This window comes from Anabrus simplex, chromosome 2 (genome assembly GCF_040414725.1).
Source record: "Anabrus simplex isolate iqAnaSimp1 chromosome 2, ASM4041472v1, whole genome shotgun sequence".
In the NCBI taxonomy this organism is placed as follows: domain Eukaryota; kingdom Metazoa; phylum Arthropoda; class Insecta; order Orthoptera; family Tettigoniidae; genus Anabrus; species Anabrus simplex.
In genome coordinates this window covers 55,768,030-55,787,176 of record NC_090266.1, presented here as the reverse complement: position 1 = coordinate 55,787,176, position 19,147 = coordinate 55,768,030, and the positions used below count along the sequence as shown (strand labels likewise).

The window sequence follows — 19,147 nt, the reverse complement described above, 5'->3', positions numbered from 1 at the left end:
GTCTCCCAAAAGTCCTGAATCTTTCATATTCATAATTTTTGGAAGTCCATTGAAATACGCTGAAAACCTCATTGCAAGATATCTAGCACCTGCATTTCAGCAGACATTGGTGTTCGGGAAGTCGCGGCAGCATAGCCATCTTCTGCCCCGTGTTCTTCACCTCTCATATCTAATTCTGTGGAAGTAACTGCCTGACATATTGTATCTTCTGTCTGTTTCACATCAGTAATGATGCCCTGATCACTGTCCACCCACAAATTTCAACATTCTCCTCTAATTCTGGTAACTGTCTTAAAGATCCCCCATGAAGGAAACAGCTCCTTATTGTATGTGCTGAGACATTATCCCATGACATGGCTAAAAGATGCAGGGCAACGAGAACTCTGGTTGTTTTTGCCAAGGGCATTGGCACAAGCTTTACACGAGTCTTCTGTTTTCTAAGATTCTTGTGCTCATTTCATGGCAATAATATGCTTTCATGGTGCGAATGATTCCTTATCGCAGGGTTGAATTAATTAATCCATATTTGCCAGTAAGAAGACCACATTGATGTTCATGAGCTCGCAATTCACAATGTGTGCTGCACAGTTGTCAACCAGCAAAACTATTTTATGGTCCAGCCTATTATCCCACTTCAGTAGCCATTCTTTAAAAATCAGGGCAGTCCTCCATCCATTACAGTTGGAGCATAAGTCCACTGGAAACTTACTGATGCCTTTAAAGCAACGTCAGTTCTTACTTTTCCCAATCACTAACAATCTTTTCATTTCACCAGACATACTCATACAACATGTAACTGTTACTCGTTCCTCGGAGGTTTTACAGCCTTTAGCACTTTCATTTTTGAACAAATGTGTGCAGGCAAGGCACGATAATACAGTGCAGTCTCATCAGCATTATACACACAGTCGGGATGGAATTCAGATTTTACAATGCTTAGTAAAATCTTGAGTCAATACGGACAAAAAATGAAGTTTTTAATACTAAATGGAATTCAGAAGCAATATTAGGCCACTCCTCTTCTATGAACCTCTCAGCAGCGACAATCAGCGCCGTCCTGCTCACCATGCGTTCTACACTATATTCTCTTGTTTCTTCCAACGGTGAAACCATCCTTCCGTTGCCACGAAATAATTTTTTCCGCATCAGAGGACCATCAACACGAGTACCTTTCTCACGAACATTTGAGAACCATCGTTTTAGAGCTGATTCAACTTGACCGTCTTTACCACCATGATTTCGCTTATAGTTGAAGTTTTTGTTTTCTTTTGCTGCCTTAAGAATATTGTCTCGTTCTTTCAATAGCTTGCAAAATTCGCATCTCCGTAGCAGCATTGCGATGACTCATTGTAGGCAATTTGTCATGACGTTCTATAATTGAAAGTCTCTCTTTAATGGTTAAGTCTTTACATTTGCTTTTCACACTAGCCATCACTGCATGAGAACGCTAAGAACTCCACAGTGTGAAAGCTTTAGTAAGACCCGAGTGAGTGGTCCTCGGCTAAGCTACCGTAAGGAAAGCAACAAAAGAGGAAGTGTATGCTGGAGGGTTACCACCTGCGCTGACCGGTTTTCTACCCTACACCTGCTAGAAAAGGTGAGACATGAAAGTGGTCTTGAAAACAGGCGCAGTGAAAAAAACGGATTTTTAAAGGTGAGAGCTTTTCATTGTACGCATTCTACTCTCATACTTGAGAACGAAATTGTTGAAAACAAATGTGATAACAAACCCAATTCATGATCACATTAAACAGAAGATTTTTTAATGCTTCAGCATTTGTCTGTATAAGACTCATAAAAGTGATTATATACAGTAATACGGTTGATATTATCCGCGATTACAATAAACGGTGTCCACTGTATTTGCCTTTATCAATAGTGAACACAAGAAGGAATGAGTTTTTTTTCTGCAACATTGTCATGTTCTTATGGTCCGTTATACATAACCAAATGTTCAAGTAGGGACTACTGGGAAATTTACGAGTATGCACACCCCTGCTTGCAACCCTTGTACGTCACCTCAAGTGGGCCACTCCATATAGCAGGGATATGGAGGTTTTCTTGTTGTGTGTTTATTAGGTACTCTAACGGATATATCGACTACTCTGGAATGTACTGATGTGTGTGCGACGTGATTACTGTAGACATGCGAGTGAGAATTGAAGTTTTATTTTGTTCTTGGAGTGTTTGTAGAAATATTTTGTTTCTGAATACAATAATACCGCACAGTTATGGACAGTAATTTATGCAAGAACACATTAACGTGTGAAGCATATATTTGCAGTTTTGGATAAATACAAAAACTTTTCTGCAGTCATAAGATACAGGTCTTCGTCAAACAGCAGAGTAACAGATCTGTGGAAAGAAAAGTTTCAGTGAGCGGAAACTTGGTGCATGACTGGGAGAAATTAAGAGCTAAAAAACAATCTATTATAGACATGCATTTAGATGTCCGGAAACAGGTAAGTGTCTGAACAGCGAACACATCATTTATATAACTCAGTTTAAGACGAGACGTTGGTGGGTTATGAAGTTCATGCCATCACAATCTGTCGGTGCGAAGGAGAACACTATGTCAAAGGTTGCCTGCTGATTGCACTACTGCCCTTAAAAGACCACAGTGTATATTTTATGAAAATCAACAGTAGTGAGAAATTATGATGCAGGGGAATGCTTGCCATTACAACAGACTGAAGTTTTTTTTACAAGCTGCTTTGCAAAGGAGAATAATAAAACTTAATTTTCCACCAATTTAATACCTAACAAGCAATGCAAAATTAGGATCTACGGGGAAAAATAAGAATAGTCTCTTGCAAAGTTGCTTTGCACCGTACCAACACAGATAGGTCTTATGGCGACGATGGGATAGGGAAGGGCTAGGCATGGGAAGGAAGAGGCCATGGCCTTAAGGTACAACGGCAGCATTTGACTATTGTGAAAACGGGAAGCCATGGTAAATCTTTAGGGCTGCCAACAGTGGGGTTTGAACCCATTATCTCTCGAATGCAAGCTCACAACTGCACGCCCAGAAGAAATTTGCCACCCTACATAATTTTCAAGAGGAAAGCAATGCCTAAGCAAATACAGTTTCCCAATGGAATTCACATACAAGTGGAACCAAAGGGTTAGACGTAGAGCTGATGCTAAACTGGGTTAAAACTATGTGGGATAGAAGGCCAGGTGCATTACTGAAACAGCTGGCTTCGCTTGCTTTGGATAGTTTACAAGGTCATCTTGTGAACTAAGTGAAGCAACTTCTCAATGAAAGGAAGAGAACAGGTAGAATTTCCCGCTGGCCTAACATCTACTTTGCAGCCACAGGACATAATATGTATTTAAGAACCATTTACCGCTACATAGATTCTATGAGTGAATGATAAGTGGCAGTCACCAATTAACACCCGCTGGGAATATTAGGTGCCCTTTCTTCGATTTATTATACTCGTGGGCAATCAAAAGTTGGGTCCTTTTACCACCACAACTAGTCTCCAAGAGCTTCAAAAGGACTGGGATTTTGAACACTATACGAAGCGGAATATTACGCAGTGTGACGAAAAATCTGGTATAAGCAGCTGCGTGGATGACAGATTAAATACCGAAACCAGCAATTGCTACAAGATTTCAAGTGAATTGTTTACCGGAAAGTCCGTATTTCACACCAATGCAATAATTTTTTCTAGTGTAATATACAAATAAGTTTTTCAGATTAGAGAAATGTTTGCAGAACTGTTGCGAATAAATTATGAATTTTGATTTGGACTATTTTAAATATTTTGTTTTATATATGCGAGTATAATGTGCACCTTAAACTTGTATAAAATACAATTTACTTCTATTTTATCTTCTCAGTAATATATATACTGGTATTAAAATATTCTTCACATAATGGTCGCACCCTACTATTTTTTGAAAATTTTGGCATACAAGTGTGACTATTATGCGCTGAAATACAATACTTTCATTACTGTTGCACAGGAATGAAGGAAATATCTCACTATAGAGCTGTTTGAAACAGCTCCTGGTCAGTATTTGACTCGACCGTGAACACTAGGTGCAGTGTTGCCAGGTCCAATAAATTATATTTCTAGAGATGGGAATCAAATTTTCAGACGATTACTCAAATTCCAGAATATTTTTCTAGTAACGTTACAATTTAGATCATTGTACTGAAAATTAAGCAGTATTTTAAGGCTCAAGAGAAAGCACTGTATTACACTTGTCAACTCAATTTTTCCTCTTCACTCATTTCATTCATCATGTACGAACGTCTCACCTAGCAGGCTGTGGATCTTATATTTGCTATTAAATATGCTTAGGAATGATATGACCGACCTTTTTCTACTATTTCAGCCTAGTCGGTAGGTATTTAAGGGTGCTGACAAGCTGAAGCACTTCAAACTTCCATTTTCAGGAATTTTTAAAAACTTAAAGTTCTTCAGAAGCTTTGGAGAATCTGGCAACACTGACATGGTGCCTATGCTAGATGCTAACACATTATGATTATCAGGGCTAGGATTTTGATGACATGTCACCCTTCAATTGGTTTACGACTGACATTGCTGAAATCCTGATCATTGATCCCACATTGTAGAAATGCTAATTAGGTCGATTTTTGTCATTTTCTGCAATTCTGTACTTTCTGGTCATTTTCTAAAATTATACATTATTGTTGAGTCATTTTACAGAATTTATTAGACTATTTAATAATTTTTGAGTCATTTTCTTATGTTAGACACTTATGAAGTATTTACACATGTGGTATTCAATATTCTCGCAGCTAAGTGAGGATGAACATGGAGACTTGAGAATCTTCACAACGCTTCACCAATATGCGAACTAAAGGAACTTCGTTCACCACTTCTTGGAAATGACTACATTCCAGGAGAGACACCTCCAATTGGAGAAGTCTTCCTTGTTAACAGTCGAGATTTCCTTCTGAAGACACGAAGCAAAGTGCTCTGCGAAACTTGAAGAATTTCACCTTGTTTACTTCACATGGTAAAAGCCCAAAAGCTTACTATAATGTCTATAACAGGGCCTGTCAAACGCCCAAAATATCACGCATGCAAACCCAGGCACAGAGGTTGTGTGCACAGTGCATCCGTCCGACTCTGCTCTGTTCCGACCAGTGCTTTGCCTCGGGGTGCCTCGGCTAAGTTCGGCTCAACTCTGCTCACTTGGTGGAGAGCTCCAGAGTAAGTCAGAAAGTGGGAGACAGGCGGAGCGAGCAAGACAGCGCTATTGCTCAAAATCAAGGAGTTAGAGCTGCACTCTGGTCAACCTAGCCAAGTCGTCTTTTGCACTTTGCGCCGCGCAATGCACCGGTGCATTCACTCTGAGAGGCCCTGGTCTATAACATAGACTATACCAACTCAACTAGTAAATTGATTGTAAAATTTCATTTAAAATTTATGTAATTGTTTCTCAGCATCCCTTTATAGAACCTTTTTTTTGAACATTTTTTGGTCATCAATATCCTGGCCCTGATGATTACAAAATGCATATAATTCAAACTGGATCACTCCATTGAGAATTCTGTGATTACGCGATACAACGCAACAGGATATCCCATATTGCTGCTGGCTGGTAAGACCAAGTGACACTGACAGTAGCAGAAACAGAAACACGATCTTGTACTCAAAACAGGTAGTGGGCTCAATCCTGCAACAATTCTCGGAATTGTGAACTGCGCAGGAGATGCACATAAATGGAAAAATTTCACTGACCATCAGACTATAATGACAAGGCCTGCCTAGTAAGTGCCAGTTGCGAAAACCTATAATAGCACAAGAACAGGCAGGTTCAATAAGTGGAGGATGAAAATTTGGAATTTCTTTTTCACTGACAGTGAGAGAATGAAAATCAAATACAAGCAGCAGAAATGATATTTCTGAGCAATAGGTTACAGTTAGTTGCAAGGAGAAATGAAGAAATACAGAGCAAAATAAAAGTGAACAGATTAGATATTGAATAGAAAAATTACCTGGACATATTAAATGAAGAAAAAAGCCATGTCAGCTGTAAACAACAATTGCAAAGGAAAGGCAAGAGCCCAACAGAGATCCAGTTTACAACGGATGTGGTGAAGTGTAAGGCAATGGGATCAGGACAGAAACCGACAGTTGCGAGGGTGGAAAGATAAAGTAACTATATTCCTCACCATCAGGCAGAACTTGGGTGAAGGGAAACAATTTCATTTATCAGAGGAAAATGTTAGTCTTCAACAAATTCTTCCTCCAAGGAAGCATAGCATGGTATCAAGTTTAAAGAAATAGCAGTACAACTTACACTGTCTGTTAGGTCATCCGCCTAAAGCCTGGACAGACCCTCACATAGCACCACCAGATTTTGGTTTTTGACAACTGCAAGAACCGATGTTTGTGCTGAAATAAGGCATACTAGGCAGAATGAGGAGTGATGCCCGCACTTTCTTAATGGGGCCAGAAAGTGCTATTTAAAATGACTGAGTACCAATTCTCAATACATTCGGATACTAGTAGTAGTGCACTGAGGCCTGGTTTCATCAATGTGGGTTAAATATTCTCTAACCCTGGGTTTGTTAACTTGGGGTTAATATTTTAACTCATTCTTACAAGTCACGCGTTTCACCAAGCTATTTCGGCAGAGGGTTAACTAACACCGTGTTAACCCTCGCAGGAAACAGCTGTCCTAATAATCAAGGAGGCAGTGACTAAAAATCAGAGATCATGAACACACTTCTTGCGTGGTTCTTTTGTTTATTTATTGCGCTGTATTTCGTTTTCTTCCTTCAGGTCCATGGTAGATATTATTCTTTTGTGATCTTGAACGAAAAATGGAAGAAGTGCAGAAGAAAAATAGTGGCACGAATTTTTCTGCTTTAGAAAAATCATTACTTATTGAATTAGCTACCGAGTACCGAAGTATTATAGAATGCAAGAAGATTGACGGTATACAATTAAAAGAAAAGGGGGATACATGGAAAAGAATAACAGGGGAACTTAATATACTAATATTACCCACGTTACAGTGCGATCTATGAAACAACTAAAACAGTTCTATAAAAATTTTAGCTTCTCTGTGCCAAGAGTTGTTTTGAAAGTTGGCACACCTTCACAGCAATAATACACACGGAAGTAAATATACAGTTTAATTTCAAAGTGCATTTCTGTATAACCACTACGTAATACACAGTATAATGTTCATAAGTGTTGTACTATTGAAGTGGTGGTGTGCAGTTGCATTCCTATATGCCACTGCAGTGCTGTCGTTATCAATGTGAAGAATGTCATTCTCAATTCCATCATTCCTGTTCCTTCTCCTTCCTGTGAGATACTGACGCAGAGTCAAGTCCTGTGGGGGAAGTTAGTCTCGGGTCTCCACAGCAATATTGTGTAATAGTGCTGTTGCTACTATTACGGTCAATGTAGTTTCTTTTAGTTCGCAAGCCCAAGTTTGTTTCCATCAGCTGTGTATTCTAACCTCTCGCGAACTTCATCGACGAATTTTCTGACTACAGTTTTTGCAGTCTATCTCTTCAGAAATTATTCCTCAGATAGATTTTCAAAGTCTTTCCTTCTTATTATACGCCTATTTCTGTTAGGAACACCGTTTAACAAATCTAAATAAAGCAACTTTGCATCAAATGCATGATTTACTGTGGCCATATTGCTTTTAACCTCGAATAAACAGTTTAACCCAGGTGAAAGGCAGGGTTAACTTAACTCCGGTCTTAACCTAGAGTTAAAAATAACCCTCCTTGATGAAACGGAATGAACAGTCAAACTCAGAGTTAAAACTGTGTAACTCGGGGTTAAGGTTTAACCCACATTGATGAAACCGGCCCTGAATGTTCAGCACCACCAATACCGCACATAACGGTCCGAATAATGATTTAAATTGCACCAATACATCAAGAATACAACCTGCCTGACACAGCATCACTGGATGAATACACCATGTTATTCAGAATTGGCCAGCTGAATTAGTGAATAACTGTCACTGCACTTCCCCCTTGCAAAATTTTTTGGCACCAAAACATACAGGTAAGTTTCAGACTTCAAACACTGTTACCTCCTGAAGGTCAAAGAAGAAACTGGAGCAAAAATGATGCTTGTTGTTTAAAGGGGAGTAACACCTACGTCATCGGCCCTTGAGCAAAAATATTGTCCCATTGCTCCAATAGAAACCTCAATGCAGGTACAACAGATGAATTTACCCTAAATTTCAAATCTAATGTGCAACAAAGGTAAATTGCTGGTCTTAGAGTAGTTTTGCATAACCACAAAAGTAATAAATCCATGAATCATACTACTACAAAAAAACTCGGCATTAAGTACTAAATATTATAAAAAGAACATTAACTTACAGGTGGTGTGCTTGAAGTCCTAAGATCTGAAAGGAAAAGAAAAAAAGGCATTACATCATTAAGTAATTCAGACATCAATATTACTATTCTAGCGATTGATGATTTACAAAAATAGTGCATAAGTTTGTTTCCTAAATCAAATCCCTGGCAAACATGACCATCCAGTAGACTAAAATTATAAAAGCATACAATAAAATCCACAAAGTACCAAATTTGAAATATCAGCAAATTAAGTACTTCCTTCAAAAATAGTTTGAAGGAATGAGAAAAAAAGAGTACTTAAGCAAAGTCTGTAGTACTATTATCCGCACACTTTATCTTGGTACATTTGTGTACGGGGGTGAGGAGTAAGGAGGGAGCTGTCTAGGTATCGATAGTGCTGCCAACTGAATGAAAATGAAATCCAAATTGAATTGAGAATATGATCGATATGAAATTTCTAAACCGTTATCATCTTAAGCCAACAACTATGTCACATACACATTATATAACATTATAAAACATTTCTCGATGCGAATCTTGTTCCTAGCATGAATTCTATACTTTGGCTTTGTTGTGTAAACAACAACAGTACTAGTACGTAAAGTGTACGCCAGATGTCGCACAACGATGCTTATGCGATTCATAGTTTGTGTTTCTAAGGTTGCCAATACGAATCTCGAAGATCGTCAAGGTCGACCGATTCAGCGCTAGGGTGTAAATGCACCAAGATAAAGTGTGCGGATAATACTAATACTGAGAAATGATATTTTAAAAGGCAAACCATTGCGGTCAATGGCGTACATCAAAACTGCACAAGCAAAATTGTCACAGACATTTTATTATTCAGTAGTACACTTTTTGCCATGTTAACAATATCCATTGACTGCCTACCAAAAAGCAAAAAGATATTAAACACTCTCCCCTTTAGTCCACTTGCAGATGCATCCACAACCACAATCCGTACAGTGGGTGCGCTCAAACCACCAGGCATTTACCTAGTGTAGTCGGCACCAAGTAGTACACCAGTGGCTTCCGATTAATAGGTATGAGGCAACAATTGAAAAAATATTCAACTTCATTCCAAAGCATATCAAAATAATTTTTGCAATCAAGGTTAGGAAATCTTACCACTGAATAATCTCCTATTCTTTTAAGAAAATAACTGCAAAGTCTGAAGACACAAACTAATGGGAGGCCAGAAAAATGAAATGGCTGCAGTTTATTAATGCAAAATGGAAAGAAACTATTTAGTTTTCCCAGCAACAAGAACAGCATCTGAAACTTTGGAACTTGAAAGCAATGAAAGATAAATTGCAGAAATCCTCAGTCGATTACAGAATTGCAGAAATCCTCAGTTACATCACACCAAATATCTTCATACAATAATACACTGCACAAGGCAGTTAAAAGGCACGGAAAGATAGCACTACATGTTGAACAGGCTACAGCTATTGTGAACAACAGTCAGTTGTATGTCCATATAAATTGAATGTCAGTAAGATGGAAATTTAGAAGTTTGTACTTTTGTGTCCGCCATGTCCAGAAAAAGAAGGAAATTTTCTAATTTCTGTCGTGTATGCAATTAAGTATGTGCATCATAAGAAAACTGCTGTACAGAACTTAGTGAAAATTGGTATTTAAAATCAGGGAGAAGGCACTATACTCTTTGCTAGAAATTCATTCACACCGGATGAAATAGTACAGAAAATGTAAATATAAAATTATGAAATATTTTCATTAATACAGGTCCTCTGGATGAAGGCTACTTCAAAGTTGTAGAAAAGAATACCACTAACCTTACACAGCACAAATTTATCCCACGACGACGAATAACTGAAATATGAATAATTTTTAATTTCCTGCATCCTAACGTTAATATCAATCTTGCTGAAGAACCCTTTGTAACAAAGAGGGCAGGAATAGTAAATTATGATCTTCCACATCTCGCACATTTTTGTTGTAGAAGAAAGGTTACCGCCCCAATAATTGAATGTACTGTCTGACCCAAAGCAAGGCATGCACAGACGATGACGTGCAATCAAGAGGAGTTACCTCACTGAGTGGAACAGCCTCTATGAACATTGACAAGAGGAGCTGGGGAGTCAACATCAACCTGCCAGTGGGTAATTATTCAGCGCAACGCGCACTTTTGCAAAGGGTACAGTAGCGTGCGGCTATAGTCACATTGACTATGTTCACATTATTAACACCACACCAATATATTTTTATTTTGTCTTGTAAATATTGGTTATTAATATTATTTAAAAAAAATTAAGATGTGCTGTCCTAACATTGAGGTATGTGGTGTTTCTGTTCTTTTTCAAAATGTTCATTGTTGTGCATATATTATTGTTAGTATTAGGAAATCACTTGACAACTCCTATACTGTTGGCATATTTCAAATTATGTAATTGTACAGTCTATGGAAGCTAAATAAATGAATGAATGAATAGACCAAGACCCTTCAAGGACTGTAGTGCCATGGGGTTTGTTTTCGTATTTACATCTGTCGCACACTACTGTACCCTTTGCAAAAGTGCGCGTTGCGCTGAATAATTACCCACTGGCAGGTTGATGTTATGAAACCATTCCCCAGTTAAGGGGTTAAGACATCTATCCGTTTGAATACCTTGAGTGTAATATACCGCATTTAAATATTTACAATATCCACAGGTAACCATTCCGCGGATGCGGGTTTAGGAAGTGCGGAGGCGGGTATTATTTTGTATATCCGCGCAGAGCTCTAGTTATAACCTCCAGACAGGGTAAACCCTGGAGAAGAGAAAAAGAAACAAAATGTCAGAGGATTATGTTAGGTATGGCAGCCATTGTGATAAAATATTGTGGCGGTGAAAAGTCAGCATTTTGAATGAACGGATGGGAACTTTCATTTATTTGGCTGTATGAAATTTTATTTTGTAATTTGACATTATAGAAAATTCGTTTGTTGAAATGATATAAAAATTGTATTTGTTTGGATTGGACTTTTGGACATCCATAACATTTAAAATTGACAGGCTGCACAAATAGTTTCCGATTGATGACAAAAACAGATTTGTCTTCATTTTGTAGCACATTAACCTTCCGCCCTGCAATCGTAAGGTGGACACTTTCGTCGTGGTGCATGGAAAATTTATAAGTTCATTATCGCGGTTAGCTGGCCAGAGAGATTTTGTTCAATTTGTTTTGCAGCCTACCCGATAGATGTCAGATGATACCTGAAGCTAGTAACTCTGAGCTGAAATATGGAAATTAAAAGGCACCCCAGTTTGCCACCAGTTGTAAACAATCATGGTGGCATCCAAGCACAGCAGGGATGAGGCTATTTGCAACTGGCTTGAAAAAAATGATGTTGAAAGCGATTCCAATTTCAGTTCCGAGGTAATAGTGCCAATCGAAACTACAGGACAAAACCAGAATGCAGATAAGCCTGTTTCTGTAATATACGAATCAGTTTCTAAAACTCAGTCTATAGTGAGGACGAGGTTGGAGAATAATCCAAAAGAAATGGACGTAGTAAATGGATATCTTACTCCACAGTTTAGGGAACATGTTACAAAGGAAACCGATGCCTGATACTTCACGTTTCATGTTAATTTATCTGCTTCCCTTAAAACCAGTAATACCTACCGTTCCAGGGTGTCTGTGGAACGCAGAGGTGATGAAAGAAGGTGCGGGCTTGAATGAGTAACTACAATATCAAAATTAATTTAAAACTTAAACAGAACGTTATATTTTCAGAATTTCAAAATTAATTTTTCATAACAATGAAACATCAGGTACAGTGATATTCTTAAAGCAAGTCTAGGAAAAGGCCAGATAAGTGGTCTTAACAACAGATCCTGGGCTTCAAGTCCCTGGCTTTACATTTCCTGAGCTCCTGGCTCAAATTTACAAAAGAGCACAAATTATTCAAGGGCAAAAATCCCCTCATTCACGAGCACTTGCTCTCCAAAATATAAATATCTAGCCTTCCAGAGGCACTCTTTACTATTACAAAACTTGAAAAAGAGAAAACAGGCTCTCAGTTTTCCAAGCCAACTCAAGGTAACATCAACTTAATTACTGGCCTCTCAAGGCACAACTTACAATTTCAAAATAGTTTATACGGGGGTATATAATACCCAACCTACTGAACCTTCATGGAAAAAGAACAGGTTAGATAACTGGCCCAAACACAAAGTGAATGGAGGCACACTGCGCTCCAATATAATGAACACTTAAAAACCCTAAAGGGCTCTAGGCCCATGAAACAGGGGCTATTACAAAACTACTGAGGTGACACTTATAGAAATTACATTACAGTAGGAAAAACAGTTAGAAAAAACCGTAGTCGCCCCAAACCAAGATGAAGGGGAGCTCAAGAGGGTACTTCACTCTCTATCCCCGGTTTACAGTTAAAGATTTTATGAAGTTTTTACATTAGCCGGAAGAAAGTTACATTTTAGAAAAGTTGTTACATGCTAAAGAGTCGGGACCTTTCCCTCGGGTTAAACTGCGGAGTTAGCAAGAAAGAATAAAGTTATGTGGCCATTACCTTGTAGATGTTCTAGCTGCCGACGAAAGAGCCCGCCCACCTCCTGCTTCTCACACACACTCGGACAGATGACAATTGGTCAAGAACCGTGAAAAGCCCCGGCTTATAAACCCTCAGGGAAGATTCGAGATCATTCAAGACAAAACCGGCCACACCCTCTCATTTTAATTGGTCAATTTCAAAGTTACACTCAGAATCGAACAAGAAGCCTGTGAGAGGTTGAAAATTAAATACAGAAATTAGGGATTGGCTAGATTCAAAAACTGGTGAAAAAAAAAAGAAATATTGCCAACCCAAAAAATATATGAACTTCAATCAGTTACGGAAACCTAGAAATACAAAACTTCCAAATTAGAACTTCTTACACCTCACACCAGGGTGCATGATAATAGTTTTTTTGGAAGTGTCATCTGTGGAAAAATGTCCAAACTTCTTGATGTAAAGCAAACAAAACAAGGAGAAATTCGGTCAGTTCAGGAAACTTCACAATAACAAAATTACATCATATTTCTGTGGTGACATCTTCGGAGTAAAATTCTAAGTTGATGTAGTTTCAGTTTCATTGTTCATTTAGGCGCTGAATTTGAATGCGCGGCGTTGGGGTGTACCTCCCGTTACACATACAAACAAAAACACCGGTTTCCTGTTACTACAGACGAACTAAAAGCAGACTTTGCTCTGTGCATTCTTATGTATGTGATTCATCAAATTTATGTTAAAGTGACTGAAAAGTAAATGGCATGTAAGGAATATTAACACAACGCTGTCAGTATTTCTTAACTTTTTTTTTTTTGCCTCTGTGGCATTTTTCTCCATGAACAGCATATGTCTTGGACGTAAAACACTCCCATTTTTTTTTGCAAGCTGCTTTACGTCACACTGACGCAGATAGGTCTTATGGCGACGATGGGATAGTAAAGGGGTAGGAGTGGGAAGGAAGCGTCCGTAGCCTTAACTAAGGTACAGCCCCAGCATTTGCCCGATGTGAAAGTGGGAAACCACGGAAAACAATCTTCAGGGCTGCCGACAGTGGGGTTCGAACACACGGTCTCCGGAATACTGGCCGCACTTAAGCGACTGCAGCTATCGAGTTCGGTATTCCTTTTTTCATCGGCGTTAGAAAACATCCTTAGCATCATATCCTTCAAGAAGTCAAGGTAGCATATTCTTTTTCCAGGACATAACTGTAGCGTCATTAACTTCCGCACTCTCGCCTCGAATTTTGCAACGAAAGATTGTGCCGTTCTTTGAAACGATGTTCCCGTCAGCTGGAGCGTTCTCGCTCCTCCCCCCCCCACGAACGATTTCATTAAAATGTTCTTTAGTTCCGCGTACAGCAAAGAACGTATATTCTTCTGCATTTTTGGCCCCAGAACCGCGGTAAGAATGGCTTCCTTCTGCTTCACGATGCCAAACAGCGTAGAGGGTGCCAAGTCATATTTTTTTGTATAGAACCATAAAACTACTTGTGATTAGTACCACCATGCCGGGAAGACCATGGGTCGCTTTTACTTGCGCATAGTACCACTACGTTAGGTACAAAATAGGTTTGTGATTAGTAGCATCAGTGCGTTGCCAGCTTTTACTGTACCTGTGATTAGTACCACTTTAGGAACGACACCATAGTTCTGACTTGCTTATGATTAGTACCGACTATGTGAGGAAAACCTGAGATAGTGAGAGTTACTGTGATTAGTACACTTATGTGATGAACACTATAGGTTTGCATTGCCTGTAAATGGCGCTGCAATGAGTGAAACACCCTAGGTCTGTATTACATGTGCGAATTTCTACCTGTGAGTAGTACCATAATGTGTGGAATACCGCAAGTCTATGCTACTTTTGATTAGTACCGCAACATGACAAATACCATGGTTCTACTTTCCTAGCGATAAGTACCATTATGAGTGGCCGATGACTTGGATTTTGGACTCCTTTAGGCTACAAGCATAATCGATTCAGTATTGTTACAGAAGCCGTCCCTTGGTCAATAATACTATTTTGTCAGTTTCTGTGAATGTGAGGCGTTGTGGCTCGGATTCACTGATTGTTTTAAATTCATATCCATCCATTTATTCTTCTCACGTTTCTAATTCTGGTGGGCGGAGGATTTTGGACCTTAAATTTGTTATTATATTTAGTCTCATTTCGTACCATTAGGCGCCGATGACCTTAGATGTTAAGCCCCTTTAAACAACGATCATCATCATGTCATGCCACTGTACTGTGGGCTAACAGTGGGCAGTACCGCCATGACTGTTTGCGGCGAGACTAGCTGTGCGGCATAGAGGCATGACTGATGCACTCGTACATGCCGCGAGACGCAAGTAATATTACGGAATATAAATGTTTAGGTGGAAGGTCTCGCGCAAATTTCACGTTATTTACAGTGAAAGATATATTTCAGAAGATTAAAACGATTAGAAACTGAAAAGGCGATGCGATATTGGACAAAATGAAAATGTATTCTTGAAAAAATTGGGAATAAGTAGAAAGTCGTGGCTTCCATGGCTTACGCTGCCTGAACATTTGACAGACCCAAAGTCTAAGAAATGTAGGGCTGTTCAAGCTCTACAAATAGTCAGCGAGGGCATACACTTATCTCCAACCATTTTACCTTTAGAGCGATTTTAGTTCATAGTCGGTGGTAAAAAACCCATGAAATAGGGTTTTCCCCAAATTTTACAACCAAATACTGTCTATCCTCTAGGACTCGTTAAGGATTTAAACAATCTTCAAAGTACATAATTTGCAGGAACAGTTGGGGAGTTACGACCGTTTTAATCGGGGTGGGTAGCTTGAAATATCCATAGAAATGATTAATTTCATGTCGTACATCAAGACTGCAACATTTCTACAGTCATATTCGGTAGCGTAATGCTCTACGATCTTTTATCCTAATGAGGCCCATCAGTGGTCTGTCAGTAGTGGCTGGGGATATCTGTCTCAAGCATGATTCACAACTGGAATTTTCTTCCGGAACTCGAACAAGATACTTGTAGATATTTTTCGCAAATTGATTAGTTAGCTTACCTTCGAGTATATCATCGCGTAATTCCAAAACTGTTGTTGGTCAATATTACGACCACAGTGTACCCTGGGCTATTCATCTATAAGGGATCTTCTGCGCATGTCAAATTCATATCTTCGTAATGGAGCCCTCCTTTAATGAGGGATGATATTCCAGTTACTCCATTCGTAAAGCCAACATAATTCTGAAGGGTCTTTTGATGCGGAAGTTAGAGGCAGTGAAGTAATCTAATGAATCTGCAGCCCATAAACTGAAGTTTCAATATTTAAAATGCAAAGTACAGGCACTGGATGACGACCCAGGCAACCAAAGGGAACCTTTGCACTTCTGTGCACTTCTGTAAAACCGTCTGCCCCCTTGTCTGGATATAGCAATTTTGCACTTCTGTAAAACCGTGTCCGCCACCGTAGCGTAACGTTTAGTGTTAGCTGCCATCCTCAGGGGGCCCGGGTTCGATTCCTGGTACTGCCAGAATGTTAAGTATGGCAGGAGGGCTGGTATGTGGTTGAAATGGTACATGCAGTTCACCTCCAAGGGGGGGGGGGGGCTGAAAAGAGCTGCACCACCTCGGGATGACAAGAGTTCACTTTGAGCTGACCCTGTGGTATAGGGGTAGCGTGCCAGCCTCTCGCCCGGAGGGCCCAGGTTCGATTCCCGGCGAGGTCAGGGATTTTTCTCTTGACCTGAGGGCTGGTTCAAGGTCCACTCCGCCTACGTGATTAGCATTGAGGAGCTATCAGACGATGAGATGGTGGCCCCGGTATCGAAAGCCCAGAATAATGGCCGAGAGGATGTATCGTGCTGACCACACGACCCCTCGTAATCTGCAGCCCGAATTCGACTTACATTACAATATACCATATTTTATAGTGTATATGAAATTTACTTGGAGTTCATTTGAACACTAACAATAAGTGAAATCTACGGTACGTAAACTTATTAAAAACACTTTTCACCATATGCTAATACACTACAGCACATGCAAACTATAGCACGATGTCGAGATATCTGGCAGCGGTACTGCGAACCTGGTTGGGGACGGTTTTTATGCTCAAAACTAGCTCACACTTCCCGGCCTTGTATATCTCATAGGCAACGGTCCCGCTCACTCCAGCAGAGACTGGCCCGTTTACTGTGGAGCCGTCAACATCGAAACTGGATGATGAATGGAGGCATGTGCTCTTCACAGACGAATCCCGCTTCAGTTTGCAGAACGATTCCCGTCGCACATTAATCTGGAGAGATCCAGGTAGCTGATACAACCACACGAACATCGTGGAACAGGACCTGTATGGTGGTGGTGGCGTCATGTTGAATGGCCGTACGGACCTGCACATCTTCACGGGTGGCCCGAGGAACACTTTTAACCCACTAGATACAGGGATGAGGTACTGACACCACATGTTCAACTCTTCAGAGGTGCGATTGGTCCACACCACCTCTTAATGGATGATAATGCCCAACCGCACCGCGCTGTTCTGGTGGATGAATTTCTGGCTGGGGAAGACATTCATCGCAAGGGACTGGCCAGTGAGGTATGCGGATCTGAATCCTATAGAACATACCTGGGATGCACTGGGGAGGCAAATTGCAACCTGTCAGCCTCCACCAAGGACCCTCCACGACCTTCGTATTGCCCTTTCGAAGAATGGGATTGACTGCCACAAGAGCTCTTGGACCATCTGATAGAGAGCGTGCCACGTCGCTGCAAAGCGTGTGCGTCCGATAGGGGTAACATACTCCCTATTAACATCACATTGTTGTGGAAGACATTGCCAAGTTTTGTTAGTTGTTGTCAAGGTGTACCTTAGCTATCAGAACCTTTGACACTTTTCTTTGGACAAGTTGTGTGAAATATTGTGTGTGAGTCAGCTTCAGTTTGTTTATCAATCTGTCTGACATTCCTATCAGGCAGCATGGCCTCATTTGGTGGTTTTGCTCGACTTTTGGACACTAGTGTATATATCACGGGGCCATCAGTAGGCAGTAACTGTTTCGAGTGTCCCCTCTAATGATGTCCAAATAATTAATGAATTTTTGTGGGTTGCTGTTAGGAGAAACAAGCTGGAAAGAATACATTAGGGACAGGGCACAGAGGTGCCCAAAATGGTGAAATTCTGATCCATTTGTAGAAGTGGCGAAGATAAGACTAGCTGGACACTTGATGATGTTTCTGTACTTCCTCTGAAGATGGACAGGTTCTCTTCATGCACTTAACCCTTTTCAAGGGATATCCCCTTGCATGTCAGTGTTAATTTCAAGATCTATCTCACTGAACAGTTGAATAGCACAGTTTGCAAGTGTCCGTGCCAAGCTCCTTTTACAGATGGTAAAAACCCCACGAATTAATGGCTCTCATGTTCTAGACTCAAATGGAAACCAAGTAAGAAGTCATTGAATTTTCATTTAATTCATCCATTAAATGATTTGACGGACTGAATAGAGTGACACTGAAAACCCTTGCATAACCTGTTTTCATAACAATGGATTGTGATGATCCTCCTCGTGTTTGAATACTTGTCATGTGTATACTAATGACATTACTGAGCTTAGAGGAAACCTGTGATACCTGTGTGTCCTTGGCCTAACTTGCCAAATTCCCTCTGCAAGTCCAGAAATATGACACATAAAAATTTTTAGATTTGGCCTCACGAAGAGTCATATCAAGTATTGTACGAGTGTGTAAATGTCATGCAAACATACATTCCTACAGTATGGCATAGTAAGGTTCATTTATCTTATACAGTTTTGCATAGGAAAATGGAATAAACGAAAATTGTTTCGACGGACTGCGGCTAGGAGGCATGATCAGTCTTAAGGAAAATAAAGGATAGGAAGAGCATTATTAAATACATGGTATTGCTCGCGCAGTGACTAGCTGATTTTGAGTAAGTTTTCTTGAAGCATCCTTCCCCTTGTGATGACATTTTCCTCTTCTCAACCATATGCTATTCCAGTGTAGATATACTTATGTAGGCCTATACTGTCCGATTCATCCTATTAACACTGAAAACTGCTTCTGCAGGAGAGTTACTGTTGGGTACACTTATAACCCGTTAACTGGGGAGCGCGACTTAAGTCGCTCAAGGAAATATTCAGCCAGGTGGGGAGAGCGATTTCAGTTGTAAGCTGCTGTTTTATTTTATTCCTCGACTCTGAACCTAGCCAGAGTTAGGAAATTTAGTCCTCGTTATCTGTACGCCCCTGTCATCAAGTGGTATTTTTAACAAGTACTTCTCCTTGATAGAAA

General features: G+C 39.9%; 1 protein-coding gene across 4 annotated transcripts in view; it reads right to left on the bottom strand.

Annotated features, from left to right (window-relative positions):
• Positions 1–19,147, bottom strand: part of LOC136863873 (probable splicing factor, arginine/serine-rich 6) — a 295,188-nt gene that overhangs the window by 252,808 nt on the left and 23,233 nt on the right. For all 4 annotated transcript variants that reach the window (XM_067140233.2, XM_067140235.2, XM_067140234.2 and 1 more), the window contains exon 2: positions 8,348–8,373. In XM_067140233.2, coding sequence (XP_066996334.1) covers positions 8,348–8,373 — 26 coding nt within the window. The remainder of the gene's footprint in view (positions 1–8,347; positions 8,374–19,147) is intronic.